The following is a 23,644-nucleotide window of genomic DNA, read 5'->3' as shown; positions in this document are numbered from 1 at the left end:
CTTCTGTCCAGTATTATATTATATCATTTTGTCGATATCTGTCAGATCATTAGTGCTATAATGACTCCATCAGTGAGCTACCACGCATGATACAGAATTTAAAGATGGGCTACAGCGCCACCTTTTGTTATTGTTGGTAACGACAGCATTGAAGATAAATTACAAAATCTGTTTATGTATGAGCATGTGTAACGAATGCTTGTACGTCGTTTAGACATTCAAAACAAGTTGTTAGTAGTAGCCTATATAATGGTGGTAAGTAACACCAACAAAAAGAATAGTTAGTCTATAGTTTCAAACTATTGTTTTATTTTTGTCAGACAAACACATTCACGACAGGGGATGCATGCCTAAATTAGTCTCAAAGAATACATTTTTAAAAGTTTTGGGGCATTTTTATTCTTATAAATCTCAATTAGCCTATCTAAAAATGCGTCATGAGATATTTAGCATTGTATAAAGACATTTTTATGGTTAGTTGAATAGGCTATCCAGTGTATATTTATTATTTTTTCCACAATCACATAAATTTGATGAATTTCATGTGATTCTGTCGACATGTGCATGCAATCTTGGGAAACCCATAAATGTCCAGACTGAAGTTTTGTGTTGCATTTTGGGGTTTAGATGAAGGACTTTGTAAAGCATGTCGGGTCAAGTCACAGGTGGTTTTAGGAAGCTGTTGGGAGTCCAAAACTGAGAACAGGTCTGTAGTTGAGGTCTTTCAGGAGAGTCCATGGGGTTGTCAGGCTGTGTTTGGATTGGATGGTAATGATGTGGGTTTGCCACTCCCTGTGGGGAATTCCCACTTTAGCCGGATTGAAAGCCGCCTTGACTCCGCCTCCGGTGCGCTTCACATTACCGCCAGCAGCTTCACAGCAGTTTCATTAACTCTGAGTTCGGCTCGCGCACTTTAGCTCAACCTGACTTTAAAAAGCGGGCAGCGGAGTCACCGGTGGTGGGATGAGAAACAAAAGCGAATGTCTCTGGTGTCATAATGTCACGGTGATTTTGCGTTTTTACATCGCTACATTTATATACTGACGATACGCATCGAAGCTTCGAAATGTCGCGAAGCGGCGACGAGAAACAAGGCAAACTCGATTTCGACGAAAGTCGGATTGACTCCGGAATCGACTCGTACAAATCGATACCCAGAGAACAGGACGGGATTTCAGTCAGCTCTGAGGATAAAGATAAAAACTGTGTTACAGATGAGAGACTGGACTCTGCTTACGTCTCTACGTCGTTGACCGTGGACAGTTTGGGGGATTTTATCGAGAAATGCAGCATTTCTGAATGTGAAAGAGCGTCAGACTGTGAATACACTGAAGAGGAAGTCAATTTCTTAACCACTGTTACAGAAGATGGAGACACGTACGTTTATAAAACTCCCCTTCATTGATAAGTTCCCATGCATGACCTGAGTGCAGCTCAAATGTGTGTTTGATGTCAAAATATTGGCTATTTGTGAGTTTAATTAACGCGCAATAAGATCCCGACTCGAGGCTGTTCATAGACACGCGCGCCGCGGAGTAACATTATACAACACGTTCTAGATGCTTTATTCTAAAATGGCTTATGCATGATAAATAATATAATTTAAAATTGTAAAATATTAAGGAAACAAGTTAAAGTTAACACTTTTTGAAAGGCATTTTTAGGGTGTCAAGTTAATAGTTTAGGCGCTGCACAGTGATTCTGTCACAGGTGTTTCGTTAATAAGTGCTAAAAATAATTAAGTGAAATAAATGTACCCTTCACCATTTTAATGTAGCCCCTATTTGATTAATGTTTTGATTTCATTGCAACATTTCCGTTATGCCAGGGACTATATTTTCTAGCGGAAGAATGGAACTTGAACTTGAACTGAAAAAGTGTATTTTTAGTATTTAAAAATAAAATGCATTTATTTTATAAAAGCAATAAGGCACTTTAAAACGTGTATTGTGAACATAATCAAGCTCAAAGGGGTTGCAGATAGGCCTATATTTGTATCTTGCTTACTTTAATCCAAAACAATGCAATGATTTAGGTGCCATAGCCAAAATGTCTAAATGCAGACAAAGAAAGAAAGTGTGCGTTCTTAAAAGTGTCTAAATGTGATGTATGTTAATTCATAACAGGGGATAAAATAAGTTAGCTAGCAGCCTTCTTTAGTGTCTTCTTTTATAGTGTAATTTTAATCCAGGAACTCATTTTTAATGTGCTTAAATTCATATTCAAACAAAACTTACTCTCTGCAGCTTAAAATGCTCGGCTGATGGATTTATAGATGGCATGGAGATGAGTGGTGTTCAGAAAGTGTGCAGGATATTGCTTCAACCCTTTACTCACACTTAATAACCTAGATTTTGTTTTGCAAGGCATTAAATGTTCATTTAACACGTTATGTTGTCAAACAGAGAGGATAGGGAGTCTTTGGGAATCTGGCATTCAGTGTAAAAAGTTTAACTGGATGAGCGAAACGATGAAGTCTGTAGTATGAGTTTTCATAATTGAGACCCATATAACTTTAAATAATGATGGCTTTGAATAATAACTTACAATGCACTTTATTAATTTTGAAGTGCAAGTGCAAACAAATGAAGGAGCTCAATTTTAAATGCACATTCATTTGAGTAAATTAAGTAAAACAATTAAAATGGATTATTCTTTTCAAAAATGGTCAACTATTGGTAGACAAGAAACTAACATAAAAAATGGTCCAAGTTGATGAATTTTACAGCCTGTTTTAGTTTGTTGAGTGACACATTCTCATGTGACCGATGAAGTTTTGATTACAGTAGCAGGCTTTTCTGTTTAAACACTACAGTCAGTTAACAGACGTCTAGAAACTGGATCTGCCGTTTATGGCGCATGAGAAGAAGAAAGCAGAAGTATGCAGACAAGCAGTGGAATTCCCCTCGTTGGGTCAGAGAGCACGTTGTGATGGCAGCTTTTTGGAAAGTGCAAGGCCTTTGTTATAAATACATACTGTATTCGTGTGCTTTTAATAGTTATTTACCCCAAAAACACGTGTCAGAAACATGTTTATGCAAGCTGTGACCTTTACACCAGATCGTGGTTCAACCTGTAACGTATATGTTCAAAAACAAACGCAAACATTCACCGCACAAGTGGGCACATACACACGGCTTGGTTAATGTCAACCTGCTTTCATTTCTGCATTCAAACCAGGATGTAAATACGGTTGTTATTTTGAGAACACCTCGCATTTTGATTCATCTTGAATCTTATAGTGACCTGCTAAGATTTACCTTTGGCCTGCTTTTGTTGCTGTTGCAAGAAAAAAACTCCTTTGTCTTTTCCCTGAATGTCATCAGAGTGGAGAAGATGCTTCTAAAGAAATCCCCAGGCACCCCGGAAGAGCAGATATACTAAGGAAACTTTTGAGGAGTAGTTCACCAAAAAACAAACCATTTACAATTAGTTCCAAGAGTTTTTATCAAAATAACTTTAAGTTCCTCATAGTGCATGTTTTCATGGTGGACTCTCATAAATAAGGCCCATATAAATGGAACTAAAATGATGTCTTTGAGTAATATTTGAACTATCTGAATGATAATTAACATAGCTCTACATTCCTGTTGCATTACAAGCAGGGCAGATTACTTACAAATTGTAGATTAGAAATTACATGATGAATATGATCTGGATTGGACATTAGGGATGTAGTATGACTACTTTTAGATTGCTAACGCATTTATCGCATATAATTGAATGTGATTATTGTGTACTATTGTGTAAAAAAACAAAGAAAAGAGTAGGGATGTAATGATTAACCACGAACCGGTTGTAAATTGATTCAAATATGTGACGATTCAAATCGGTTGCGATGCTAAACAAATTGCTATTTAATTAGGGGTAGGAGTTTATATGAATGTATGTCTGAGGGGAACTTTATTGTCTTTAGAAAAGTTTAGATGGTATTTTTTTTATTTTCCTCTTGCCTCTGTATAATGCATATTAAAGTTCATAAGTGCAGCGCTGCTTTGTTTACAGCGGTAACCAAGGAAACGCTTTAAGCTCCACCTGCTGGCAGAGAGTGAATCTGCGTCTCGGTCAGCTCGTCTGCTGTTTCTGTTTCATGCAGATGTTTTTTTATGTATAGATTCACAAAACTGAAGTCAAACCATTCTGTTTTTGCTTCAAATTTCGAAATGATACAATCTAATTTAGATTAAAAACTGCTCATGTTGCATGTATGCAGCGTCTTTGTTTGGATCATGATTAAAATGCAGTGGTTGACCCTCATTTTAAATGGAAAGAGCACAGACAAAGCCTTATTTTGTTTATATGAAGAGGTTTATTTTATTTGTGTTATTTATTTGATTTGGGGCTTGTTTTAAAATTTCTATTTAGTTTTGTTATTTACATTATATTTAAATTTTGTTATTTAGCAGACGCTTTTATCCAAAGTGACTTACAAATGAGGACAATATATTATATAGTATATAGTATATTATTGTGCTATATTTCAATTTCACAAAGAATCGTGCAGCATTTTGTCCAAGCAATAATAAAAGGACACATTTAATTTATACTTTGCCTTAAATCTCATTTTGTTAAAAATCGTGAATCGAATCGTTAGTTGAGTGAATCGTTGCATCCCTAGAAAAGAGAGAAAAAAATATTTCCTTTACCAATATCATGAAATGCATTAAATGTTACATTACAGCAGGGTTTTCATGAAACGCTAATAATTAAAGAAATCATAAAAATGCCAAAAACCTTGGGAATCCCTATATTTTATGAAGAAACATTAATAAATATGACCAAAGTCTTCCAGGTTTGAAATCTTTTTGTCCAGACTTCCAATATTAATAATTAGCGAAGGTCACTGGATATGTTGTAGACACAGCATTACACAGCTATGCATTGCTAGTGTTTAGTAACTTCAATATTTATTCAAATATTGTGCACATATGCACTATACAGAACGGCCCCAGTCCCCATCCACTTTCACTGTGTGGGAAAAGAACAGCGTGAACACTCTTCAAACTCTCTCCTTTGGTGTTTCACAAAACAAGGTCACTAGGTGGAATAAATGATGGCCGAATTTTAGTTTTTTTTGGGGAACTGAATCTGTTAATTTCATATGCAGCGAAACTATATGATTCACGAACGATTTACCACAATCAGATTGATGAGACTGAAGTTGCTCTCACATTATGTTCATGCTGAAACCACTCGCTTCTACCTGCTTCCTTCTGGCTTACAGTAAAAGTGAAGACAAGGTTATCGCGTGTGGGGAAAGAAGCCGAGAAATCACACACCTGCGAGGAAACACGGCAGCAGGAGGAGGATGGGAAAAAAAGATCAATTAATGTTCCTGCATGCATCATTTACTGGACCTGTCTGTGACTCATCTGAGAGCGAATGGATTTGTTTCATGCAACCAGCAAAAAACATGTCTGGGTCATATTTTAGTCAAGAAAAGAGAAAGTATATTTTGCATAAAGAAAACAAAATCTATTTTTAGGACACTTGATTATGTGTTGTTGAAAAACTTCCTTATTTTCCTTATGCAAAATGCAATTTTTATTATTATTCTTTTTTTAGGATGAAATGTGACCTGGACGTGTTTTCTTGAGATTCACTCAACTGCAAATCCCTCGCTTCATTTGCAACATTTCCATTTTGGTGTCTTCACATCTCATCTGTGTTTTAAATCAGCTGCGCTGTCATTTTGGTAGGGTTTTAGTAACCAAAGCAGCTCCCTCTGAAGGGTTTTTATCGTTCGATAGCAAGACGATCGCTGATACGAATGCTTTTATAATGCACAAAAGTTCCAGTGTTGCGCAATGGCTGAATACACTTTTGTGTGGCATATTTCTCAGTATCGTTCGCCCTATTTTTTCCATCACACATTATGAAATGTGCTGCTTTTAGACTGCGGTTTGCTTGATAGTTCCTTCCCCTAACCGTTGGCTCTGCTTCAGCTTTTAACCAGCGACTTTTTTTTTTGTTTGTTGGTGTGTCTGTGTTTTCTAGGATTCTCCATCTGGCCATAATCCACGAAGAGGAATGTTTTGCACGTCAACTGATCGACCTGTTTCCTCCAGATCTGATGGATATTCAGAACAACTTGTATCAGGTATCTTGTCAGGAATCTCAATTGCGTAACAAATTCTGTTGCATTCAGTGGATTGGTAAGCGATTTCTACAGAAACCCGTTCTGCTCGTGTTTCATGAATAAGACCCTGAAGGAATAGAAAAGCTGTTGTAATGATTTTGGTTATTTTTGTTTCCCCTTTGAGGGAAACTCCCTGAGTGCGAATCAAAGAATGATGGTGGTTTATTACACTCGTTTGACAGCCTCGCTTTCAATTGTTATTTTGAAATTTGGGGTTTATCCGGTGACAACAGACGAGGGGCTTTCTGAAGAAACCCCCTACGCAGACTATAAGTGTGATTGTTATAGTTAGAAGACCAAAATGAACCATTTATTGACTTTTTTTTTTGTTGGCATTTTGGTAAAAGGAAGCTGTGGCCGAGTCAACAGACTGATTAATATTCACAGTCATGGAAATATCAATGAATTACCCTCTAAAGCTGTGTTAACCATTCAAGGTGTGATGTAATATCTAAAATAACCACAGATGATTATTATGATTACTCACAAATTCACTGTGGAAAGTGGTGATGCACCTCTGGAATATCTGTAGCTAGATGAATGGACTCATGCGTAACTTTTCACATCATAATACATCATTTTTTGGGGAAAGAACATGATAATTTTCTTGCTTTGAATAAAAAGAAACATTAAGGGGTTTTCTTTGCTAAAAATGCATGCATTTGAGTGTCCAAACTGTGATTTCCAGCCTCAATCTCGCTGGGATAGGAACACAAGTGTTTCTTAATGTGCTCTGCTCTAATATATTTTCTCAGAAATCATGAAAGATAGAAATGCATTGGTCAAAAGGGTGGGATCACTAGACATTGTGGATCTCATCCAAAAATGTGACCTTTCTTGTTCAAAATTCTCTAGTAGTCAATATTAACACTGATTCACTCGTCTAGCCTTAGATTACAGTCAATTTGAAATCAAAATCAGCCCTGTTTATCATCAGTGATTCACCAGTACGTGTTATTCAGAGAAAGAAAATGTCGTCATCTTTCATGAAATGTAATAACTTGCTCCACCTAAAGAACAACTTTCCTTTTCTGGAAAGGGAAAACCCCCGGCATCCAGTCGATTCCTGATGGATAAAAATCACACAATCTCTTCCTGCATTAAATATCCTGTTTAGGCCCAAAATGTCACATTATTGAAGTAAAACTAAAAGCTTGCAAACACTGTTTTTGATGTTAGTTGGGTTTATTAGATAAGAGGATGTCAGATTTGGGTCAGACGGTCTCAAAGCACATTTGGGTGTGAGTGTAAAGAAAACGGAGCGCAAATCTGACAGTCAGCACTTAAAGCTGTGAGTAATACTGGTGCTGCTGCGCTTTTACCAAAAGCCACGTAATCAACTAAGGCCAGGCCATTGGACATATTACTCACATGTTTCCTTTTGACACAGTCAGTGTGTAACTCCCAGATTGAGTAAACCTGTGCATGGTCCCTCTTCTTAGGAATAAATGAACCCCAGTTCTTATTCTCCTTCCTGGATGTGATTTAAATCACAAGGGTCTGTGTAATGCTCTTGCTAACCCACACAGGCGCACTGTCAGATCGAGCAAGATGCCCTGAAGCTTTGGGGTTGTAATCTTTGCATTTGAGACACGGGGACCGTCCCCAGACTGCACATAACCCAACATATCCGGTTGCATTAAAAAATGAAACCATACTTTGGTTCACATGAACGCTTTTGGCAGATTGGGTTTATATTAATTAAAAAATAAATAAAAAATATATATATATATATATATATATATATATATATATACATACATACACACACACACACACACAAAATAAATATTTGATAATAAATAAACTTTTGTGTGTGTGTGTGTGTGTATGTATGTATGTATGTATATGTGTGTATAAAATAATATGTATATTATTTTGGTATACATATAGCTTAATATAATATAAAAATATGTACAATAAATATTATTATATATGAAGAGTTTATTTGCAAAAACAGATAACTCTTTTTTTTTTATAATTTTCAAAAATCATGTTTTTTTTTATCATGTTTGTTATATTGTGTTAGCAGTATTTTTTTTTAGCATGAACATGATTTTTGAAAAATCTGATTTTGCAAATGAACTCTTATTTATTATTTATATATATACACACACATTTTTATTATTTCATTGTTAAAAAAAATACATTATACAAATTTATACATAATGTATACATATTAAAATAATTATAATTATATAATTAATTATTTTAACATGCATATAGCTTAATGATAAACTGATGATTTTAATCTAAGTAGTATGATTTATAAAAATAATGAAATACACACACATTGTTCTGTAATTGTTTATACATATATTTTATTTATTATAATTTTTTTAATGTATTTTAAACACACACTTATTTATTTCAATTATAATTTTATATATATATATATATATACATATATATATATATATATATATATCTATATATATTTTTTTTTTTTATATATATATATATCAGTAGTTGTTAGTATTTTGTCATTACAGAAAAACACTATATGTCCAGGATCAGATCTGTTTTCATGTGAGCGTGCAGTGTTTTTGTCATTAGCCAGGACACTACATAACAGCGTTTTATCCGATGCTTACTTAATTCTGCTATTTGTAGACGCCGTTGCATCTGGCCACGTACCTGAACCAGCCCCCCGTAGTGAAGGGCCTTGTAGAAAAGAGGGTCTCGCTGGAGCTCCAGGACCAGGAGGGAAACACCCCTCTCCATGTGGCGTGTGAGCACGGATTCTGGGATTGTGCCAATGAGATGATCCACAACGCCTCGCCCAGCAAACTCGCCTACGTGCTGGAAGCACAGAACTGGAGAGGTGAGAGTCATCACGTTCGTCAGTGAACTGAACAGCGCTGTACTGGGCCTCGCTGAGTGTGTAGCGTTTGTGCTCCAGACATGACCGATTCCTCAAATCTTGTGTTTTGTTGTAGCAACGTGCTCAAAACACCCTCAGAAGCGCACTGTAGCCTAACATGCACAGATAAACATACAGAATCTATTTTTGTGTTTTTGTGGCGTGTGTATTGGGAAGAGTCATCTTGAGAAACGCAGTCACACTTCTGTGACGTTGGTTTCTTCCCTTGTGTTGATTCTGACTGGATCATGAGGTTTTTGAGTGAACAGAAACGGTCGTGTCAGAACAAGGAAGTTGGCAGCAAAAAGTGCCCTGGAGTTTTTCCATGTTGTCATGAACTTCCAGTATCAGCGTTTCATCACGTCATCATCATTCAGTTTCATTTTAGGAAATGCATTCTGACTGCTTTTTATAATACTTCAAGATGATCACTTTACTGTATTGATAAAAAAAACATAGAGAAGAAATACATTTCATTTTTGGATAGCAATGTCATGAAATGCATTAAACATTGCATTACAAGAAGGTTTTTCAAACTGGGCTTGCGAGTTGATAAAAAATAAAAAAAATAAAAAAAAATATATATATAAGCTAAATATATTTTAAAAAGCTAATAAAATTGATAAAAGCACATATTTGCTAAAATTAAATAAATTAAATTTAAAAAGAAAATAAAATAAAAAAAAACAAATATTTGCTAAAATTAAATAAATTAAAACTGAAAATATAAAAATAAGTTAATAAAATATTAATACTACAATTGTATATAAATAATACTAATGCTGTTAATGTTGTCTTGTATAATGAGTGATGGATTGTCTTGATTATTCATTTGCATGAGTACAAAAGCACTCAATATAACTAAAATTATACGGCTGACTGTATCCTACAGAAACTAATAAAAATGGCAGAAGCACATAATGGTAGTAACTTAAAAAAAGCTGCATAGAAAAATGATGAAAACATCCTTAACACCCTCGCAATTGCGTAACAACATGCTCAAAAACACCACAGAAACTAAATGAAATGACTAAAAGTTAAATAAAAACACTCAGAAACATGGTTCGCACATTTATTTACTTGACCTTTGTGAATATAGTCCATGTTAAGTGTTATGACACACAGTTGGATTTTAAGAAAGGAAAATTAAATGAGGAATTAGGCAGAATCAAGAAATTATATATTATATAATCATGTAATCCATAAAATGTGTAGTGTATTTATTTATCATCTGAAAGCTGAATAAATAAGCTTTCCGTTGATGTATGGTTTGTTAGAACAGGACAATTATTTAAAAATCTGGAATCTGAGGGTGCAAAAAAAATCTAAATATTAAGAAAATCATCTTTAAAGTTGTTCAAATGAAGTTTTTAGCAATGCATATTACTAATCAAAAATGAAGTTTTGATTTATTTATGGTTGGACATTTACACTTCATTGAACATGATCTTTACTTAAGACTAATGCTTTTTGGCATAAAAGAAAAATATATAATTTTGACCCATACAATGTATTGTTGGCTATTGCTACAAATATACCTGTGCTACTTAAGACTGGGTCCAGGGAGGTGTAAAGTATGGGCTGTGCTGTTGCTCTGCAGGTCTGACGTGTCTCCACGTGGCTGTGCTGCACAAGCATCATCGTCTCCTGCGGCTGCTGATGAAGAGCGGAGTGGATCTGAACATCCAGGTGAGCTGCTGCCGCTGATGTGTTGTGTGAAGTGGAAGCCTTCAGTCTCGTGACCAAGCGTCTGTCTGGTTCCTCCTCAGGAGGGGACGAGCGGGAAGACGGCGTTACACGTGGCGGTGGAGCTGCACGACGCGCCGGCGGTGAACCTGCTGCTCAACAAAGGGGCCAATGTAGACGCGGCCATGTTCAACGGCTGCACCGCGCTGCATCTGGCCGTGGGCCGCCAGGACGCCGCCATCGCCAACCTCCTGTGCCAGGCTGGAGCCGACAAGATGATCAGGAACATGGAGGACGAGACGGCCCTGGATCTAGCCGACGGCAATGATGATGTGAGGAGAACCAAATTACATTATTATCTGACAAAAAAAGCTTAAAAGTTAAAGAGTCAGACAGCAGATTGTGCCTCTTTCAGTCTCAACCAGCCCTATATCAATGCTGTTATTATTGTTAATTAAAACTAAAACTGTTTTTGATCATTGAAATAAGCCTGAAATAAAATGTGTGTGTGTGTGTGTATATAGATATATATATATATATATATATATATATATATGTATATATGTGTATATAATATATGTATATATGTATATAATATATGTATTAATATAATGTATTATGTATATATATATGTATATGTATATATGTATATGTATATATGTATATATGTATATATGTATATGTATATATGTATATACATTCACACACACACACAAACACACACATACAGCATTAACTGTATACACACACGTGTATATATGATATATATATATGACCTTTATGTATTGTGTATATATACTGTATATAGGTATATATTTTTTTTACTTCTCTAATGAGACACTAAATGACTAAAAATAACATTTTAAAAAATAAACTAAATTTGTATCCGAATAAACGTAGTTTTCTTATGTTTGTTTTTATTTGTAATATTTTGTGTGCTTGATACTAAATATTCTAAGTATTATCAATAAATATTTTTTACTATAATAACATTAACTTTATTATATTTGTATATATTTTAAAATGAATCCTATTAATTTGGAATTCTACTATTATAAAGACTTCAATGTTTAAACTTATTTTAACATTTGGTATGTTAAATACTAAATTTCCCAAGTGTTATCAAGAAATATTCATTTATTATTAATAATTATAATAAATATTAATCCTATTATTATTTGCATTTTATAACGAACAATAATTTCCATTAAAAAGTACAGTGTTACAATACAATGTTTCATTTAATAGTTTTACAAATATATTAAAAAATGAACCTTACCAAACTAAAGTAGAAGTGCCAAAGTACTCATAACTAAAATTACTAAATAGTGCTAAATTATTCAAATTATTCATATTTTATAAAGCTAAAGAAAATGTTTAAAAACAACAAAAACTAATAAAAATGGCAAAAGCACATAATAACGCATCTAAAAATACTGCATAACATGTTCAAAAATACTGTAGAAACTATTTGAAGTAAAAAGTTGAAGTTTAAATACGAAAATTACTATTAATTACTAATTAAAAAAATAAATTAAATAATAATATAAATGAAAGCTAAACAGAATAAAAAATATTAATAAAAATGACAAAGAACAAAACAAAAATGAATCAAATTAAAGCTAAAAATATAAGTTAAAGAGATAAAACAATAATAAACAAAATATTAATGAATTCTATAAAAGTGCAAAAATATTAATAATGTTGTTTATAATGTCTTGCATAATGAGTGATAGATTATGTGTTGATTATTAGTGTGTGCATGATGTGCAACCAATACATTAAAGCATTAACTGAGCCTGTGCACTGTACAGCAGCATACAGTAAATGCATTCGCTCGGTCAGCTCTGCATTAGAAATGGGATGATGTGGTCACCGCTTCTCCTTTTGCTTTTGCAGATTTTGGCCTTGTTCCCCTTCGACGACATTCAGATCATGGGCAGGACTGTCATGAGCTTCTCCTGAACAGGCCAGCGGCACGTTCTTCAGCTTTGAAAAACTGATCTGAAGTTGCAGGACTCTGGTTTTAATGATGTACAGCTTTTGGAAAGGTCTGCGTGTAACCTCATCTATTTATGTCCAGCGGAGATCGGGCTGGTTGTGCCGCAGTAACAGCTCCGAGTCACTCATGATGTGGTCGGGACGTGCGGACGTAACTCGTATTGTATGTAGTCTGTTGAAAAACCTTCGTGTCAAACAACACAAATGCATTCTGGTTTATAATTAGCGTTATTTGATGTTTTGTAGCAATACAGTGCTGGTGTAAACAAGATGAGCAAATGAAACACTGCTTTGCAAATGTGTTTTCTGAAAAACATAAAAAAAAAAACGGGTCAATAAAAGTAGTTTTAATATTTACGTGCAGCGTATTCTTTCTGTTAAGCATGCAAGTGCTTTTTATGAGAACTATTTTTTTATTATCTGGGTACTGTGAACATCTGCCAGCAACTGTGATGTTTACTTCACAAACATGTCATTTAAGTTTTGGTTTTCAGTGTTTTAAACAGACAGACGCTGGGGACAGATTCACGCTTTGGTGTTTTTATGAGGAGAAATGTGCTGCAGTTCTCATAAGTATTGAAACTGGGAAAACAACAATGAGCAGAACATACAGGAAAAGCCACAAAAACAAGTTCCTGGTAAATTTGTAAAAAGAACAGTATGGATTGAAACCGTGTGTGTGTGTGTGTGTGTGTGTGTGTGTGTGTGTGTGTGTGTGTGTGTGTGTGTGTGTGTGTGTGTGTTTCCAATCATGTGCCACATCACTCTTCCTCATAATTTACCAATAATGTGTCCCATTCATATAATCTCAGACGGGTTAAAACACGTTTCCATTTCATGTAAACATGTATATTTTCTTGTCAATTAATATTCATTTCCTTTCTTTCCTGTACAGCATGTGATTGCCATCATATTTAGTGACTAAATATAGCAATATAGCAATTTTATTTTTTTTGCAAACTCAATTTTTTTTTTACAATATTTGATACTTATAAATATTTTTGGTTTCGGTTTTATTTTTAATATTTGTTATACTCCATACAAAATATTATAAACATTAAAAAGTATGAATTTATTTTCATTAATAAATTATAATAAATGTTAATTTTATATATTTTGTAATAATATTAAAATCCCTTAAGAAGTACAGTAAGTTACAATGAACGTGCAATATTGCAACATTTTGTAAAATTTATAAAACATTTAAAAAATATTTAACATTTTGGAATCACAGGAGTGCCGAGAAAACAATTTAAAAATAGAATTTGGATTTTTTTTTTTTTTTTAAAGAACATTTCAAGAGAATATATGTATCTTGAGCTCTAATATATTCATTAAAAAATGGCTATACTGTTTTATTGCAGTTGTATTTGATGACTAATTATATAAATAAATGCATATTTTAGAATAAAAAAATAATATCTTTAAGCTAAATTGTCTAAATAAATTTGATACTTCTAAATATTTTTGTTACATTTATTTATTTCTAATATGACCCTGTATGATTATTGAAAAATAGCGTACAAATAAATTAATAAAAATAATTTAGAAAAAAGCAGTAGTTGAAACTAAATGTACATCCTATAAATGTACAGTCCTCTATTGTTTTTAATGTGTATTTATGCATACATTTAAGCGTTACAAAAAATGCAATACTGTAACAACTTTATCAATATATTTTAACAATATTAAACAATATAGAAACAACTAAATGCTGAAAGTAAATGTGTATCCTAGTAAATTTACAATCTTCTAACGTTTTAAAAAAATATTTGTAATATTAAGGGACTAAATACAATGTGCAAAAGTTTATAAATATTTTAGCAATATTTTTAAAAATCACAGAGAAGCAGATATTATTATAATACATGTATTTCCAAAAATATATTCTCTCCCTCTCATGATATGTAAGGTTGCAGTGTCGCCTGACAACACAGGGGCGCTATAGAGAATCTGCGCAGAGTAAATTTCAAATTAAAAGTCCCTCACGAAGCATAATGAATCCCCCCGCCCACAAACGCAAGGACATTTTACTCTCTGAACTGTGTCAACACCACTGTTAGACAATAACACCTTCAAATATTTACCGAAGCCTCGTAATACTAAATCCAAGAGGAAACTACACGGATACGTGAAGGTGTGTCTCCTTTCGCACCCGGAAGCGCTGCGGTGTGTGTGTGTGTGAAGTGAACACGTCGTCAGTCCAGATGAACTCATGAGTGAAGCAGGCCGGGAAGTTTTCGCTCAGAAACACTCAGGATTTGTCAGGATCCTGATGTTGATGGTGTAGTTCGTGTCCGAAGGCTTCAGGAGTCTCTCAGCGGCTGTTTCGGGGAGTTTTAGGGAGCTTCTGCTGGTGGAAAATGCCTGAGTTTCCGTGGAGGTACTGAAACATGATGCTCAAACATCACAATAACACTTAAATATAACACCTCTGACGTCAGAGTCACTTTTAATGCAATAAGCATTTCACAATTAGATTTTTTTTGTTTGAGAAATGCGTATCTCCAGCATGCTTTTATGTTAAATTACGTATGTAGGCTATCAATAAGTAATTACAAACTGCTTTCTGTTCATCAAAGAATTTTGAAAAATAAATAAATAGTAATAATTTAGAACCAATGATAATTTTGCAGCAAATCAGCATATTAGAATGATTTCTGAAGGATCATGTGAAACTGAAGACTGGAGTAATGATGCTGAAAAAAACAGCTTTGATCACAGGAATAAATTACATTTTACAATATATTCACACAGAAAACAGTTATTGTAAATTGTAATAATATATCACTATTTTACTGTATTATTAATCAAATGAATGCAGCCTTGGTGAGCAGAAGAGACTTCTTTCAGCACATTTTATATATATATTTAAATTTATTTATCTATCTATCTATCTATCTATATATAATATAATTTATTTATCTATATATATATATATATATATATATATATATATATATATATATATATATATATAAAATTTATTTATCTATCTATCTATCTATATATATATATATATATATATATATATATATATATAAAATTTATTTATCTATCTATCTATATATAATTTATTTATATAATTTATTTATCTATATATATAAAATTTATTTATCTATCTATCTATATATATATATATATATACAATTTATTTATCTATATATATACAATTATTTATCTAATATATATATATATATATATATCTATCTATCTATCTATATATATATATATATATATATATATATATATATATATATATATATTTATCTATCTATCTATATATAATTTATTTATATAATTTATTTATCTATATATATAAAATGTATTTATCTATCTATCTATATATATATATATATACAATTTATTTATCTATATATATACAATTTATTTATCTATATATATATATAATTTATTTATCTATCTATCTATCTATCTATCTATATATATATATATATATATATATTAGATATATATATATATATATTATAGTTTATCTATCTATCTATCTATCTATCTATATATATATATTTATCTTTTCCCTTTTTTTTTTCCTATTTATGTCCACAGTATTTTTTTTTTTTTTTTTTTTACCACATTTACCATGTCTTTTTTTTTTACCACCACATATATAGTTGAGCTCCAGTTTTAAGTGATTTTAATCTGCTGGAAACAGTTTTAATAAACCATCAGTATTCAGAGAGCTGGGAGAGTCGTGGAAATTCACTGGTCAGAAGGTGCTGAATGAAGTCTTTGAGAGACGCTTGGCAAACACCTTTATGAAGTCTGTTCATTACAAAGCTCTGAACTGACATTGTGACTCGTTCCTGGTTTAATGAGGCGCTCTGCTGGTCCTGATAGCAGTGCTCTAACGGAGGTGTCAGGTAACACGGGTGGAATAGGGCTTAGTTTGTGGCTCTGAACACAAAGCCGTTCTGTCGGAATGGGATCAGACCTGCTGGATTCCTGGAATGCTGAATTCACGCGACACAGGAACGTTTCTGTGACAGCAGCGCTGCATTATTTCTCCTGTGTTGCATTTCGAGCAGGTTTGCAGATGTGTGACAGTTTTTGATTTCCCTCTTTGTTCTGGTTCAGTACAGATAAGTGCACGTGTGTAGTGTAGCGAGGGTAATGTATGATATTCTCTCCTCAGTTTGTGTTGGTGTGCGGCGCTGTGTGTTCTGCCGTCTGTGTTTGCTGAAGACGCTTCGCTGCTGGGCGGCTGGCAGGACGTGTGGCTCTTCCGCTTGTTCCTCAATGTTTTGGGCTACGCCACCATCATCATCCCCGGATACTTTCTCATCAGCTACTTCAAACGAATCAACTATCTTGAAACAGGTTTGTTGAAGTCACTTTCTTGTGTCGTTTCCAGTCAAAAGTTTATTTTTCCCTCTTATGTCCACTATGATTTTTTTCCTACTTTATTTTTTTTCTACCACTCATTCTTTCCTAGTTATGTCCACTATATTTTTAATTTTTTGCAGCTTATTTGTTCCTACTTATGTCAAAAATTATAACCTTTTACCCGTTATTTTTGTAACTTATGTCTGCCATAACTAATTTTTTCCCTCTTTTTTTCCTATTTATGTCCCTGTAATTTTTTCCCTACTTATTTAATCCTACATTTTTTAAATATTTTACCAGTTATTTTTCCAACATATATACACTATAATTTTTTCACCTCTTCTTTTTTTCCAAGTTATGTCCACTATATATATATATATATATTTATATGTTAGTGCTGTCAAATGATTAATCACATCCAAAATAAAAAGTTTACATAATATACTGTTTGTATGTGTACTGTGTATATTTATTATATATATATATAAAATACATATGCATGTATATATTTCAGAAAAATAGGTTGTTTATTTATTAAATATTTATTTATAAATTATATGAATATAAATATAGACATGTAAATATTTTCTAAGTATATACTGTATGTGTGTATTTATGTATACATAATAAATATACACAGAACACACACATTATGCAAACAAAAACTTTTTTTGTATGTGATTAATCACTTTCAATTGTTTGCCACACACACACACACGCATATTTATATATATAATTTTTTTTCATTTATTTTTTCCTACTTATGATCATTACTTTTTTTTTTTTTTACATTTTCCAACCACACATTTCTTTCCTTCTTAATATGTACACTGTCATTTATTTTTTCACACTTAATCTTCCCTACTTATGTCCACTATAATTTTATACAAGGTTGCTTGCATCAAAACAGTCATAATTTTGATTTTCATTACCATTTTCCATTCTCTCTCAGTTAAGCAAAGTTTGTATTTCCTGAACATAGTTTAAAGTCATCAACACAATATTTAATGAATGCATTATTGTAGCAGCAGCTCCCGTGTTCAGAAAGCACTTGTCAAAGCTGATTCTTGCCACGCTGCTGATGCTGTCTGCAGGTCGTGGGATTTGTTTTCCTGTCATAAAGACGTGTGTGTTTGGGAGTGAATCTAAGACTGGACTGCTGGATGATGTTTCACCGGCGGCCAGAAACGAGTCTGAATCCAGTTCATCTGCTCGTCAGGCCGTCAAACTCATCTTCTGTGCTGCTGGACTCCAGGTTATACACTCACGTGACACCACACTGACTCATTTAACTATGGGTTAATAGTCTAAACAATAATATTTACAAGATCTATAGATTTGTTTCACTTTTTAAATAGTTTTTCATTTAACTATAGGCGCAATTTAATATACTGTTTGTGTGTGTGTGTGTGTGTGTGTGTGTGTGTGTGTGTGCTCTCGAGTGTATTTTCCCCTCTTTTTGTTAATTATTTTATTATTTAATTGAAATCACCATGAAGACAGTCCAGTCAGTGATACTTGATGGATTCTCAATAGTGTAATTACAATATTTTCTTTTATTTAAAAATATGGTTTTTTTTTTTTTAATTAATTAATTTATTTATTTATTTTACGATTTAAGTAATATATCATTTTTTTTGCATTTCAGTAATTTTTTTTTTTTTTTTTTTTTTTTTTTTTTTAACAGTATGCATTACAATATTTTTGGAGTGTTTTTTTATTTAAATAATATTTTTTGAAGTTATTTTATTATTTTTAATGTGTGCACAAGTTAATAGTCTTCATGTGTTCAATGATATCTAAAGTATATATTATATATTTTTATCTATCTATCTATCTATCTATCTATCTATCTATATACACACACTTTGTTTTATCTATTTGCACAAGTCAACAGTCTTCACGTGTTCACAATATCTACAATATCTATTTTTTTTATTATTATTTTATTATTTAATTAAAATCACCATGAAGCCAATACAACATATTTTACCAATGATGATAAAAAATACTTTTTTAAAAAATACAATTTAAGTAATATATCTTTTTTTGCATTTCAGTAATGATTTTTTTTTTTTACAGTGTAGTTTTTGTAATTCCCATTTTTCTCAGTATTAATTTTACTACTATAATTGCCAGTTTTTAAATGTAAATGTTATTTTATTTTTAATGCGGTTTGCAGTCTGCACAAGTTAAGAGATTTTCATTGCTTTCTTCATTGAACTCTTTGCACAAATTAAGTCTTTTAATAGTCATGTGTTCGCAATAATATCAACATATGAAGAGTTCATTTGCAAGAAATCAGTTTTTAACAATTTTCAAAAATCATGTTTTTTCATTGTGTATTCTTATTAATCTCAATCAAACTGCAGCTGGGTTATTCTGATTAGGTAAAAAATGACTAAAAATACAGCAAACACAATAAAAACTTGATTTTTGAGTTATGTTTTTGAAGATAAACTCTTCATATATCAATATCTGTGTATTTTGTGCTGTCTCTGGTGCAGGTGTCGTACCTGACGTGGGGTGTTCTTCAGGAGCGGGTCATGACGCGCTCGTACGGCGCGAGCGAGGTGGAAGGCAGCGGCGAGCGCTTTCAGAGACTCTCTCGAGTTTCTTCTGGTGTTCATGAACCGGATCCTGGCGCTGACGGTGTCCGGTCTGTGGTGCGTCCTTCTCAAACAGCCCCGCCCACGGGTGCACCCATGTACAAATACTCCTTTCGCGCTTCGCTCCTCCAACATCCTCAGCAGCTGGTGCCAGTATGAAGCGCTCAAATACATCAGCTTTCCCACACAGGTACAGCACTGCATTCTGGGTAAACGAGCGGTATGGTAAAACAGGTTTATTTTATACAGCACACACTATCAGGGTCATCATAGACAATGCTGATTCAGGTCTTTACATAAAAAGGATTTAAAATAATCAGAACAGATGATTAAGAAATAAAGTTAACAATAAAAAATAAAAATTATATATATATATATACACACACACACACAAACACGAACACACACTTTTTAATTTTAAAGTATATAATTTGTATTGTTATTTCATTAAAATGATCATTAGGGCAATACAACAAATATTACATATAGGAGAAATACTTTTTACAATTTAAATAATATAATGTTTTTGTGCATTTCAGTAATAAAATATATATATATATATATATATATATATATATATATATATATATTACAATTATCTAAATTTGAATGTTTTAACTTATTTTATTATTTAATTAAAATAACCATGAAGGAAGTACAGCATATTTTATTTATTTATTAGTTTTAAAAATTATTTTATTATTTAATAAAATCACTGTGAAGGCAGTATAGCATATTTTATTTATATTCATTATTTTTTATTTAATTAAAATCACCATCAACAAGGCAGTACGATATATCTTACAAATATACAAATACAATTTTATAAATATTAAAAATATCTTTAAAATTACGCATTATAAATCTATAATTTCCATCATGATGGTTATTGGTCATGTGCATCCTGTATATCAGTCATAGTTTCTGGACATTTGTACGGTGGCTGAGAGAGCTCAATCTATTTTTTATGGTGTATTGAGTACCATTGGTATAACCACAGTTGTAGAAATACCAAGGGTAAACTATGGTTAGTGTAGTAAATCCATGGTTTAACTATAGTAACCATTTTTTTTTTTTTATATAGTCAATATATAATAATTTATTAACTTTAATAGTAAAACCAGGCTATGGCTATGGTTAATTTTTGTAAGGAAAGTTTTAAAAGTTAGCCAGCTTATATACCCTTTCACAGTTACAGTAATTGTGTATTTCATCAGCTTATTTAGGCTATATATACATATCTCACCTCTCAGAGCAAACATTGATAAATATGTCCCAGTCATGTTTGTCACTTTGCGGTTCCCTTAAACATTTCCGAGGTGGTCCGTGCCTATTTGCAGCGCGTTTTTTAATTTTTTAATTTGGTTGTATTGTGAGCATTTGCAGCGCGTGTGTTGTCGAACTGATCATGTTTTCTTAATTTGCAGGTGTTTTTTCATTTGCAGTGTGTTGAGCTCTCTCGGCCACCGTACATTTGATCAAATCTTTTTGATCTTTGTGTCCCTGCAGCACAAAAGCAGTCATAAGTCACTGTGGGGTATATTTGTAGCAATAGACAACAATACATTGTATTGGTCACAATTATACATTTGTCTTTTATGCCAAAAATCATTAGGATATTAGGTAGAGATCATGTTCCATGAAGATATTTTCTAAATTTCCTACTGTAAATATATCAAAACTTAATTTTTGATTAGTAATATGCATTGCTAAGAACTTCATTTGAACAACTTTAAAGATGATTTTCTCAATATTTAGATTTTTTTTGCACCCTCAGATTCCAGATTTTTCAAATAGTTGTATCTCAGACAAATATTGTCCTCCTAACAAACCATACATCAATGGAGAGATTATTTATTCAGCTTTCAAATGATGTATAAATCTCAATTTCGAAACATTTACCCTTATGACTGGTTTTGTGCTCCAGGGTCAGATTTTCTTTGAGCCTGATGTATTTCTGTCACATCGCTGCACAAGATCGAGCGTGTTCTCGCAGCAGGGTTTGACACGTCAGCTCGTGCTGCTGTCTTGATCCGACGCCTGATGTGTTTCCGTCGCAGGTTCTGGCCAAGGCCTCTAAGGTGATCCCCGTGATGCTGATGGGCAAGATCGTGTCGCGCAAGAGCTACGAGTACTGGGAGTACTTCACGGCCGTCCTGATCTCGCTGGGCGTCAGCATGTTCCTGCTCTCCCAGCCTCCACGGACAAACACCCGTCCACCGTCACCACCTTCTCCGGCGTGGTCATCCTCGGCGGGTACATCGTCTTCGACAGCTTCACCTCCAACTGGCAGGACAACCTGTTCAAGTACAAGATGTCGTCGGTGCAGATGATGTTCGGCGTCAATCTGTTCTCGTGTCTCTTGACGGTGGGCTCTCTGCCAGGGACCGGCGCCTTCTTCGACTCACTGGCCTTCATGATGCGTCACTCAGAGTTCGCGATGCACGCCGTGCTGCTGTCGGTCTGCTCCGCCTGCGGGCAGCTCTTCATCTTCTACACCATCTCTCAGTTCGGCGCGGCCGTCTTCACCATCATCATGACTCTGCGGCAGGCCATCGCCATCCTCTTGTCCTGCTTCCTCTACGGTCACGCCGTCACCCTGGTGGGCGGCTTGGGTGTGGGTGTGGTCTTCCTCGCCCTCTTCCTCCCCAGAAGAAGAGCAGCAAGCGGGCCGCGCAGACACCAGTTCAGAAGGTTTAATCGAGCGCTCGTTTGGATGAATCGAGCGCCAAGCGAAGAAACTCGGTTTGGATGTGTACAGAAGCCACATTTTCGTGGCTTGTTCATCTTTTTTTTGTTTGCTGCAAAACTGTGGGTTTGTATTCCGTAAGGTCGGACGGTACAGAAAGGGATTATTCTTTATCTTGAAGGGTTAGTTCATCCAAAAAGGAATTACTCACCCCCATGTCGTTCCACACTCGTAAGACCTCCGGAACACACATTAAGATATTTGTGATGAAATCCGAGAGCTCTCTGACTCTGCACAGACAGCAACACAACTGTAATGTTCCCAGGTCCAGAAACTTAGCAAGGAAACCGGTAAAGTAGACAGGGTACAACTTCAGTTTCGCAAAGCTACCTGAATACTTTTTGTGTGCAAAGAAAACAAAAATAACATAATTGTTCAACAATTCTTCTCCCTGAGTCGAGCCACTGATGTGACCTGGGAACCTTACAGTTCTGTTCAGAGTCAGAGAGCTCTCGGATTTCATCAGAAATATCTTAATTTGTGTTCTGAAGATGAACGAAGGTCTTATGGATTCAGAATGACATGAGGCTGAGTAATTAATGACACGGAGAACTATACCTTTAAAGGGATTTTGCCCGCACATTGTGATTTCTTTTTTTTTTATTTGTATTTTTTTGTGCGTGTGTGTGAGAAATGACTTGACGAGCCATCGAGTGAACACAGACTTTGATAGCCTTTGATATCTTTGTAATCTGGTACTGCAGTACGTTCAGTTTTTCTATTTAAAGTTTGCTTTAAGAAGTTGTTCGAGAGGAAAACGAAATGTTGTTGAGCTGGAGAAGCCTTAGGAGTGCTAGTTTACCCACCGTTCTGTTCACATCAGATCCGGGTCATATTTCACTCCGAAATACAAAGGAAAATATGAAATTAATAATAAAACACAATAAGAAATAGAAAAGACCATGTGGCCTTTTTTTAGAACCATTACATTTTTGACAATTACATTATTTTCTTTTTTTTTTTTTTTACCCAAATGCTCTTTATTTTTAAACATTTTATTACTACAGTACAATAATAAAATATCAAATTAATAATAAACATATTCTATATATATATATATTTATATATATATATATATATATATATAATATATATATATAAAAAGCATAATGGCATTATTTTCATCAAGTTAAGCATGTTTTCTGCCCAGATTCACTTTTAGTATAATTTTAAAATATTTTATTATTATCAAAATACAATAAAATAAAATGTAACAATGACATTATTTTCTGCCCTAATAATAATAATAA

General features: G+C 33.5%; 1 protein-coding gene and 1 pseudogene across 1 annotated transcript; both read left to right on the top strand.

Moving 5' to 3' along the window:
• The first annotated feature begins 844 nt into the window (after positions 1–844).
• nfkbie (nuclear factor of kappa light polypeptide gene enhancer in B-cells inhibitor, epsilon) lies at positions 845–13,046 on the top strand. The gene is made up of 6 exons (XM_042746329.1): positions 845–1,377; positions 5,998–6,100; positions 8,753–8,963; positions 10,603–10,691; positions 10,772–11,020; positions 12,588–13,046. The coding sequence occupies exons 1-6, from the start codon at positions 1,067–1,069 to the stop codon at positions 12,651–12,653; spliced, it is 1,029 nt and encodes a 342-aa protein (XP_042602263.1). The 5' UTR covers positions 845–1,066; the 3' UTR covers positions 12,654–13,046.
• Positions 13,047–14,670: 1,624 nt separating this feature from the next.
• LOC109075803 lies at positions 14,671–23,281 on the top strand (annotated as a pseudogene).
• Positions 23,282–23,644: the final 363 nt, after the last annotated feature.

The sequence above is a fragment of the Cyprinus carpio genome, chromosome B20, assembly GCF_018340385.1.
Source record: "Cyprinus carpio isolate SPL01 chromosome B20, ASM1834038v1, whole genome shotgun sequence".
In the NCBI taxonomy this organism is placed as follows: domain Eukaryota; kingdom Metazoa; phylum Chordata; class Actinopteri; order Cypriniformes; family Cyprinidae; genus Cyprinus; species Cyprinus carpio.
This window is presented reverse-complemented; position numbering and strand designations above follow the sequence as displayed.

Excerpts from the sequence above, each read along its gene's own strand:
- nfkbie (XM_042746329.1), top strand. The coding sequence starts at position 1,067 with ATGTCGCGAAGCGGCGACGAGAAACAAGGCAAACTCGATTTCGACGAA. Across the intron at positions 1,378-5,997 it reads GTTACAGAAGATGGAGACAC|GATTCTCCATCTGGCCATAA; the intron begins GTACGTTTATAA and ends TGTGTTTTCTAG. Across the intron at positions 8,964-10,602 it reads GGAAGCACAGAACTGGAGAG|GTCTGACGTGTCTCCACGTG; the intron begins GTGAGAGTCATC and ends GTTGCTCTGCAG.